The 9,894-nt window shown below is 44.5% G+C and overlaps 1 protein-coding gene across 1 annotated transcript; it reads left to right on the top strand.

The window, feature by feature from the left end:
• Positions 1-3,451: 3,451 nt before the first annotated feature.
• Positions 3,452-8,401, top strand: LOC111247446 (high mobility group protein DSP1-like). The gene is made up of 2 exons (XM_022798355.2): positions 3,452-3,610; positions 5,577-8,401. The coding sequence occupies exon 2, from the start codon at positions 5,583-5,585 to the stop codon at positions 6,162-6,164; it is 582 nt and encodes a 193-aa protein (XP_022654090.1). The 5' UTR covers positions 3,452-3,610; positions 5,577-5,582; the 3' UTR covers positions 6,165-8,401.
• Positions 8,402-9,894: the final 1,493 nt, after the last annotated feature.

The raw sequence follows: 9,894 nt of genomic DNA, 5'->3' as shown, positions 1-9,894 counted from the left end.
GCAATTAACGTGACAGATGCAGCACTGCATTAAAACTAGGTCCTTTGACTATTTGAAATTCCCAACAAAAAAACTTAGAGCTTCCTTTTTGGGGGGGTCGAACTTCTAGCTCCTACTTGCTATTACACTTCCGTCCGTTTCAATAGATATTAGTAAACTTTTAATTTCCCAAAATACAGAGTTCCAGCTGTTCGACGAACTACTCTTTCTTTAATCGAGTTGTCACCTTTATATTTCTCAGCCAACACTTGTACCGTAGACTTTCGTCAAGTTTTTCGAGATGGGTATTTCAGCCAATAAGACTGTTTGGTGACAGTTTTTCATGGAAAAGCTGGTCTTTTCCACGCTAAAATTCTCCATGGAAAAAAATAATGGGTATAAAAACAAAGAATATGTGTCAATTTTCAATAAAACTAGTCTTTACTAAATGTAAATAAACGCACCGTTTGGTGCCGGGCCATCTTAGATTTTGCCCAAACCCAATTTTCCGGAGTAATTTTTTGTTTGTGAGTGTCACTGTATTTTGATGTCATTATGAAATGCAGCATAGAACAATTCGCGTTTTTACACCGAATCTGGCAGATATGAAAAGGTCCTTTAAATTTGCTCTGCAAGTGTTTCTGGGAAAATCTAGTAGTAACACAAATAAAATTTAGTTAATTAACTTAGCTAAATTTTACCAGAGAGTTGCCAGCATTTATTTACCGAGGAAAACTTACCGTGGTTATAGGCAGTTGATTATGCCGGACAGAATACGGACGGCGCAGACCTGGTTGACTCGAGAGACACTGATACAATTGATCAAGAAACTCACACAGACTGGTTCACTTGATGATAAAAGAAGCTCAGGAAAGCCGTAAATCGAGGGAACAAATCACAATAGTATCACTGCGGTCTGGAGCAGTTAAGCTGCCAATCCAATGGCCTCGACGCAATGTCGCTATGAACAATTTGACCGATCGACGATCGCTCTGCCATTTATTTTGAAGCGAGCGTTGTATCTTCATTCCCACAATATATAGTTGCACGTACGAGATGAGAGATTTGCTTCTTTATTAAACGACACCTGCCGCATTGTATAGCGCCCCTTTCTATGCTGTTCAAGTCGACCGCCATGACATACACACTCCTATATATATAATGCTGTATGGGGCAGCTAAGTGTTTTTGCGATTTCATAGAGGTTTTTCTGAACGATAAACAATGGATCAAGATAGCCGCGTTGTTCTTCCACAACAGTGCCGCCCATCTAAAACTTACATTTTTAAAATCAAACTGAAGACAAGTTGTTTGGATAAATATCGTGGACATATGTACGGCTTCGCTGAAAATCACGATCATAGATCAAAACGTACCATAGATAATTATTTGCATCGGAATCATACATAACCAGTATAGTTATACTGAGTTCAGTCCGGTCAATTTGGCTTTGAGAAACGGTAAGCCCACTGGTGTTCTTTACTTGTCAAAGAAAATGCGATTTCAGTCCCTAAACCGAGAACCTGTACAAGAGAACTTCATCTAGATTTACGGTAGAGGATGCCCGTCTAAGTTGACAGCACGATCAGGCAGTATCAACTTCTCCCCCTAGAATCGTAGGTCTTTCTGATAAAAGCAGCGTTTTCCCTTGGATTTTCTTGAACGACGGGCTTTTTCGCACTAAATCATTAGTGCCGTATATAGCTCCACCTCTGATCCAAATAAGTCCACAAGCTGGGGTTATCGGATTTCAACAACATGGGTGTCTTCGATCAATATTTACTCAAATATAAATTAACTCTAATGAATTCGTTTCGACAACATAATAGAAGAATCTATGACGAATATACTGGATGCTTTGCCCTTGGTATCGGTTTTTCCACGGATAGCGTTAAGTACATTTCAGCCCCTCGAGTTGAATCTACCCCTCTATAGAGAAATGCGGCCAGAGTTCTACGTACGCTTCACTTCATACATACGAGTGTGTCTGTACGTACATGTTGGATGCCGTGCTCTATAGGCAACGTCTCGTTGTTGTTGTGGTGTGTTCATTGGCGCGCTCGAAAAATTGGCGCGCTTCTTCTCCACTCTACGATGAACGTCAATGCTGCTAATAGTTGGGTACCTACTGTCAGCTTGTTGTAACGGCTCGCTCGTGCTACTACTGCCTGTCCGTCTTCGTGTTGCTTATATATGAGATACTCGCTCAATGCAAGTCCAATGTTATTCTACCGAGGGAGTCTGCTGGCTGGCTGACGGATCCGATAGCTTACGGGTGACTGTCAACCAGCTACCTGGCCAGCCATTGCCGCCGCTGCTGCTGCTGTACTGAACATATAAGCAACAATAATCGCAGCAGTTCTATGGGCTGTTTGCTGCCAGGCAAGCTACTCATCAGCACACATCGATTGATTTAGCGAGCATGGAGCATCAACAGTAGTGCTGCTGCGCTATGCTGGTAGTGGAGACGGAGAGGAATCCATAGACGCCAGCCAGCCAGCCAGCCAGTATATAGAAACAGCAAAAGTCAAGGCGCCCGGTCAACAGACAGACAAACAGACCAATGAGAGGCAGCCGTAATGATAGCGGCGGCAGGCACAACTCTCAAGAATCTCATCGCCTTTATAGCATCATCCTATCCAATACATTCCCTATGACTACTAATACCACCAGTGCTTGTCGCTATCGCTATAGAGCGACAGGCAGGCAGGCAGGCAGGCAAGCAAGCAAGCAAGCCAGCCAGCCAGGCAGGCAGACGCAGCGACTATTATTATTATTATAGCATTGGCTAACGCAGGCAGCGAAGCAAAGAATATATTGCCACAGCAGCAGCACCAAGCCAAGCTGCTGTCGGCTTCACTCTATGTTCGTAGCAGTCGCAGCAGCAGCAGCAGCAACGACGACGACAGCAGTCATGTGAATACACAGATACAAGCCGAACCAGGCAGGCAAGTTTCGACTGTCTATGTGGTGTACGGCAGCGGTGTTCCTATGGGGAAAGCTGCGCCGCTGGCTGTCGCCGTGCTATGGCTATGGGCCCATCCAGGCACAGCGGCGGCAGCAGCAGCAACAACAACAGCAGCAGCAGCAGCATGAACAGCAGTGAAAAAGACAGCCAACCCTCTAGCTAACCAGGCATAGGCCCATCGTTATGCGGCGACTGCTGCTTTTGTGTCAGTCGTATTGAGCAGTATTAGTGTTATATTGCTACGACTTGGCTGGCTGTAATGCCCGGCCGCCGCCACCGCCGCCGCCGCTGCTGCTGCTGCTGCTGCGGCTTGTGGCTATGGCCGCTAGCTAGCTAGCTGGCTAGCCAGCAAGCCAGCATAGGCAACACAGACAGCGGCTGCTGCTGCTGTAGTAGCAGTGGTGGTGCTGGCTGGCTAGGTGGCTGGCTAGGCTTAGCTTAGCCGCCCTCCGCTGGCGCCAATGGCAGACAACGGCTCCCTTCGAGTTGCTCGCTCATTGGCTGATAGTTGGCGCGCGGTTCAAATTGCGCCAATCAGCTCTCCCCCGTAGGGCTACATGCTTTGAGCGGCAGCTCGGCCGCCATTCGCTGTGGCTGGACACTTTGAAACGGTCGTTTTTCGCCGACGCTCGTTCATTTTCGCCCCCGACGCCTCCAACAAGCTGTAAGTAATGTACTTTTGCCATTTATTTAGCCCCAATAACAAATTACGACGATCGAGTTTAGTTCCGGTGCGTTTTTCCGTACAATGTAATCCCTATGGGGCTTACTGCTGTGCTGTTGGGCTCCTTGGCGGTCCCTGTGTGTTGTAGCATAGAGTTACTATGAATGCCTGCCTGCCATAGCGTCCCATGGGCACTTGCTTAGCTATGGTAATACTAAGGCAGCGTAGCCGGCCGCTCCGCTAGGCCGTCTACCACTGTGGATACGAGCGGGCTTTCGGGACCTGTCGTGCCGACGTCGTGTGCAGGCCCCCAGCGGCCCTCAGTGGCTAATCACCGTCACTCGCTAGGCCTATTTGGTGACGACGCAGCCATTCGGGCCAGTTGGCGTCGTCCACTCATTCTCCGCTGTGTATCGCTATGGAGGCCTATGGGCATGCCGCCACACGACTGCCTTGTTTGCCTGACTGCTCTAACGCCACTATGGACTGGCTATGGGCGTCTATGGCAATAGGGTGGTGCGTGAGGCAGCCGGCATACGCTCGGAACTCTGGCGGTAGGCGTCGGCCTGTGCCGCCGGTACGGGCAGATGGTCACCAACTTCTAGTGATGCCGTGTGACCAGTGGGCGCTTGGGGGGCGGCCGCCCAACGATGTCCGCCGCCCTCATAGTTTCGTCCATAGAATAACATTGTAGGTCGCTTCGGTACTCGATGTTGGACTCCGAACGGGGCACAGACTTGAGTTCGGTTGGGTTTCATCTGAGAGTTTAGTCGTTCCCGATGGCGTCCGCAGTGACCTTCGGCCCAGTGGCGGCGACGCGAAGTCGCCAGAGTCCGTCGGCTTCGGCCGCCATAGAGACCCATGTTGCGGCTTGGCGGGCTCGCGCTCAACGTGGGTTTCTATGGCCAAGCACCGCCAATGGGACTGACCGTAGACTATTACCAGTGCTAACCGGGGTTAGTAAGAGGCATGCTCAGCGAGGACACTTGGTCGGCTCCATCGAGGGAAGAAGTGAAGGTTTCTTGGGGTTGTTGGTAAAGACCCGTCGCGAGGTGTTTTTGCTGGCTGAGGGTTGCTGCCTTGCAACGACCGTTGGGCCTAGCTCCTGCGTCTCTAGCCCTTGTTGAACCTTGGTACGACGATCTGCTGCTTGGTATGCCCAGATGCATAACAATCCTCTACGTGTATATTGCTCATATATAAGCCGCTGGATAACGTCATAGTCAGCGTTATGGCAATTGTAGCTCGATCATATTGACTGTCATATGTATATGCTAATATGTAGTGACTTGTTAGATGATGCTATTTTGAGATAAGCTCGTATGTCGGTTAATCAGAGGGCTTTAGGAAAGGTACCTGGTCCGAAATTGATATATGTACTCTGGAACAAATACAATGTACACGTAGTTATATTACGTAGTCCTTCAATACTAGCTATTTTGGAACTTGTACATCACAACTGTTTGTTGTCATTTGGTTTCTTTTGAGATACATAGCATAGTTCTCAAGTGTATTTGGCAAATTGTGTTTTTAACCTCAACTATAGACGCACGCCTAAGGATGACAATACGGTTTCAGCCCTATATGCAGGCAGACGTATATAGACGTCCACTAATACTGCAAACCTTTAAGTAAAATTTATTTTTTGCATGATTTTGAATTTAATTTAACGATGAATAGATCTGATCTATAATAAGCGTTCATTTCATATGGAAAGTTTTTATGCATGCGATGCGATTTAGGTACGTTTACATGTATTAATATTACACATGTATATATAAAATCTCTTCAACGCATTCCGCCTAGCTCTTTGCTATCGCAAAGGCCATAAAGAATTAGCATGTACATTGTTTTTTATATTGCCATGACGTTTTTCTTTGTTTCCTTTGCTGGGTCTCGCACGTACTTTGTTGGCAATATGAAGTTTGGATTTTATAGTTATTCATTGTTTAAACTTTCGTTGCAGAACGATATGGCTAAGGGAGATAAGCCTCGTGGACGTATGTCCGCTTACGCCTACTTTGTGCAAACGTGCCGCGAAGAGCATAAGAAGAAGCACCCAAATGAAAACGTCGTTTTCTCTGAGTTTTCTAAAAAGTGCGCCGAACGCTGGAAGACGATGAGCGAGCCTGAGAAGAAGCGTTTCCACCAGATGGCCGAGAAGGACAAGAAGCGCTGGGAAGCCGAGATGTCGACCTACGTGCCCGCCGATGGAGGCCGTGGCAAGGGTGGCCGCAAAAAGAAGGACCCCAACGCACCGAAACGCGCCCTCTCGGCCTTCTTTCACTTCTGTAACGACGAGAGACCCAAGGTCAAGGCTGAGCTCGGTGAGGCAACCGTCGGTGAAATCGCTAAGGAGCTTGGACGCAGGTGGCAAGCCTGCACCGAGCAGGATAAGGCTCGTTTTGAGGCAATGGCGGCCAAGGACAAACAACGCTATGAGCGTGAGATGGCGATCTACAAGCGCGGTGGAACCGTCCCACAACATGGAAATATGGGACATCACGAAATGGAAGATGATGATGACGAAGATGACGATGAGTGCGACGAGTAAACGTACGAAGCTACTGACACCCTCTCCCCTCCCCCCGGCTCCTGTACGGCCTGCCCTATCCTGCGTCTTGCTTGAAAACGTCACTGTACGATAAAGATTGGTCGGTCGATCGCATGTCATCGTGATTCCCAGTTTGTTAGAGTTGGAACTCATTCGTGGCCTATCGCAATCAACTAGTGCATGAGGCTACGTTCCGAGGCCATGTTAGAGGAGAAGTTTAACGACACGCAATTCTTAGTGTGGTCTGGAACTGCTGTTTCGTCTGGTTTAGCGGCGCAAATGGTGGTGGCGGCGGTACCGTCGGGCATTTTCTCCTCTGAAGCTTCCTTTTCTATCCCCTCAACAGAAACACCCCAAACCCCCCACCTCCCCTTGTATATCTCAATTGCCCGTCAGTCAGCAATCTTGTAGACGCAGAACAGGATGACGATGAAGAAGCATAAGAAGCGGAGTAGGTAAAAGAAGACGGGAATATAAAATGAAGATGACTGAAGTTGTGTAGAAGAGAGTCGAGGAGCAGGGCCCTTATAATTGTGCGCCCTATCTGTAGAACTTTGACGTGGAAGGAAGAAATCGCATTGCAGAACAACCGTATCTCACTGTCAGCTGATTTATCAGCAGTAAGTCCCTGCTGTTAATTGGTTAATTGATCACATTGGCTAGGAGACAATTGGTCCCATGAAGGTACGACGTGACAGAACCCGATCACGCGTCGACCTTTCTCCGATGTCTGTGCGACTTGAGGGGCGGTTGTTCTATTTGTTTAGAATTCGTTAGCATCGGTACATAAATATATATAAATATATATATATATATATATATATATAGCGAGAGAGAAACAGGAGGAATTGGGAGGCAGTGAAGTGGACAACCGAGAAACACACGGCACCCCCTTGAAGGAGTTGATTTCATTAATGATGGCCAAAATGATGGTGGTTCGGTGCATTTATTTAAAGCATCAGCCCTTTTTTTCCCATCATCAAAGCATGCCATAATTCTTCCCACTTTGAGTCCATGACTCCTCCACTCAAAGTCCGAAAATGCTATTCGATTATCTCAAAGCCCTCTTTGTCACGTCTTAACAAATTTCTTGCACAACAATTATACCAATATCCAGGCTACTAGACGCACCCGTGAGTATGTCTAGGTGCATGTATGTCTGCTAGATCAACAAAGCACGAGCGATTGGGTCCTGCAGACATCTCACAATATTTATGTATGTATTTAGTAAAGAGGAGAAAAGAAAAACTGAAGGGGTTGCCGTGCACCGAGGGTGAATTATGATAAAAAAGAATGATGATGATGATGATGACGGTGCGCGGATTAAATAGTAACAGTACAGAAAAACAGACGACGACGATAATGATGGTGATGATGACTATAATAATAATAACAATGCTGATGATGATAATGAAAAGAAGCATACGCATAGAGCAGACGATGATGTAGCAGGACGAGAAGGAAGAGAGAAGAGTAAAGTCGTAAGCAGTACTCCCATTGAATCATTTCATATTACATTCATTCATTCAATCATTCATGCTTCATCATTATGTAAATTTTGCGCGCTCATCCGAGGCCGCAGGGCAAGACGGGTAGGGAATGTTTTCTCCCATTTGGGTATGGTGACAATATAATATTACTATTACTGCTGCTATTAATAGAAAGCATACCAATTAAACAATATGGACATAGGAACGGAGTGTGGAAAACAACTAATGTATTCATTTATTCAATTGTTTGTCAGTGCGCGTACTCTGCTAGAAAATATTGTCGATTTGTCGTGAACTATAGAGGACCGTCAATGCAGAATAATTGGAAATGACCAATCAATTCAATGTGGAAGTGTGAACATGTAATTTCGCCTCGAGACGTTAAATGCGTAAGCGTAACGGCTCGATCTTAAATCCGTCAAAGAAAGAACACGAGGAAAAGTGCGACAGCATAGTGAACAGTAGACAATGTGGAGTAACTTGTACTGCTGTCGCTTAGATATGGTTATTATTATTATTATTATTATTATTATTATTATTATTATTATTATTATTATTATTATTATTATTATTATTATTATTATTATGTCAACATAAATGTCAAAAAACCAACACGGAAATAAAAACAGTACATAACGCAAGTCAGTAACTTGAGCTAATAAAGAAATGAAAAAACAATGCCTGCGGACCGGATTTGTACACAGATACTCATGTATAAAGCAGGAAATAAAACTTAACCTAAAAGAAGTTTGTTTTTAGTTGACAGTTAAAAAGTTACTGGCTCTAGGCGACAGAGCAGGGACTTATGTTATCGTTGCTACTAGCTAGCAGAATATTATTTACGAAAAACAGTCGTGAAGGTACAGCGAGAATGTTTTGGCCCGTTTTACTTAATAGAGGCTTTTTTGTGATAGTTCTGTATTAATAACCTTAAACAAATGTATGTTCAAAATAACGGGATGTTATTCATGGGTATAACCATATTTTAGCATTCTGTTGTTGGTTCATTAGTGTTTGCCCGTAGAGAAGAATTAAAGAACTGTAATATTGTGAAAGTTCAGGCGTTGCCGTTTCGCTCACTGCAGTGGCACAGGCTTTACGAGATATTTGCTATTTCTGAAAATAATAATCCAAATGATGAGTTCGTTTTTTAAAGGTGTAACATGCCTCTGACACAGGTCGTATAAACCTTGGATAATCTTTTTGGGAAATAGAAGCTAATCAGATGCTATTTGGTATTCTGGTATTTTTTTTTGCTTTTTTGTTTATCTTGATAGATTGAAGAATTCGAAGGCGAAAACTGCTTCCAATATGAGGCCAGATTCACGCCAAGTGTTAAAGAATAATTCCAAAATCAGTAGGCATTACTTGAAAAATTCTTTTCCAAATTTATGATTTGCTAATATGCGTTCTAGCTATCTCTTGTCTGTGATTTTCTTCGCCTCCCCTAAAGATTTACCGAAGGCCGTTATCATTGTTCCTATAGCCTCATAGGGCACTGTAAAAGCGCCGTTCTCAAGGGCAACCTAAGCACCTTTGTTTCGACTGTAAGTAAAACAAGTAAAATCAACCGAATACCATAAGCGGTCTGTCAATTCGGGGCAGGGCTAAATTGTGCCAATCGGAGAGGAGATAAAAAGTCTAGCTGCATAGGAAGTTTAAGCTATCGACGGGTGTTAGAGGTCTCGTCTTAAGCTTCCGAAAAAATTATGTCTCAGCAATGACAAAACAATGATCAATTGTTTTGAACGAATTTTCGAGGTACTTTTCTATTTGGAACAAACCTAAGTTGGCTCTGTTTGCCCTTACTTGACGTCTTCGATAAAGAATAATAACTAAAACATGTGTTCTACCTTTAAACCTATCTTCCTATGTGGGAGCTGGGAGCGTGAGATTGTGGTGATTACTAAGTGTGAAGACATTCAAGAGTAAATAGTTTTTCAGGCTTTCCTGAAACAGTTTATTATTCAGTGGTGTCATGCAATTAACAGTTAGAACATGGAATAATTTATACATCATCAACTTTGAAAAAAAATCAACAACTCTAGCTGATGCCTTACATAAACAATAGTTTTCCTACAAACTTATGCCCGTCGCGTGTTCGGTATATGTACTGTAGCCATATCTTTGTATAAATATATAATAATTTCCCTGCAAGCTCATATAAAAATTTAAAGACTTACTGCGAAATGTGAAGCAAAAAATCCTGCAAAAAAGTATAAAGGTACTAAAGGCATTGC

The sequence above is a fragment of the Varroa destructor genome, unplaced genomic scaffold (assembly GCF_002443255.2).
Source record: "Varroa destructor unplaced genomic scaffold, Vdes_3.0 BEIS01000003.1, whole genome shotgun sequence".
Lineage (NCBI taxonomy): Eukaryota > Metazoa > Arthropoda > Arachnida > Mesostigmata > Varroidae > Varroa > Varroa destructor.
The sequence above is the reverse complement of the archived record's forward strand: the minus strand, read 5'-3'. Positions and strand labels throughout refer to the sequence as shown.

Bases quoted from the DNA above. Each gene is read 5' to 3' on its own strand.
- LOC111247446 (XM_022798355.2), top strand. From the start codon at position 5,583: ATGGCTAAGGGAGATAAGCCTCGTGGACGTATGTCCGCTTACGCCTAC.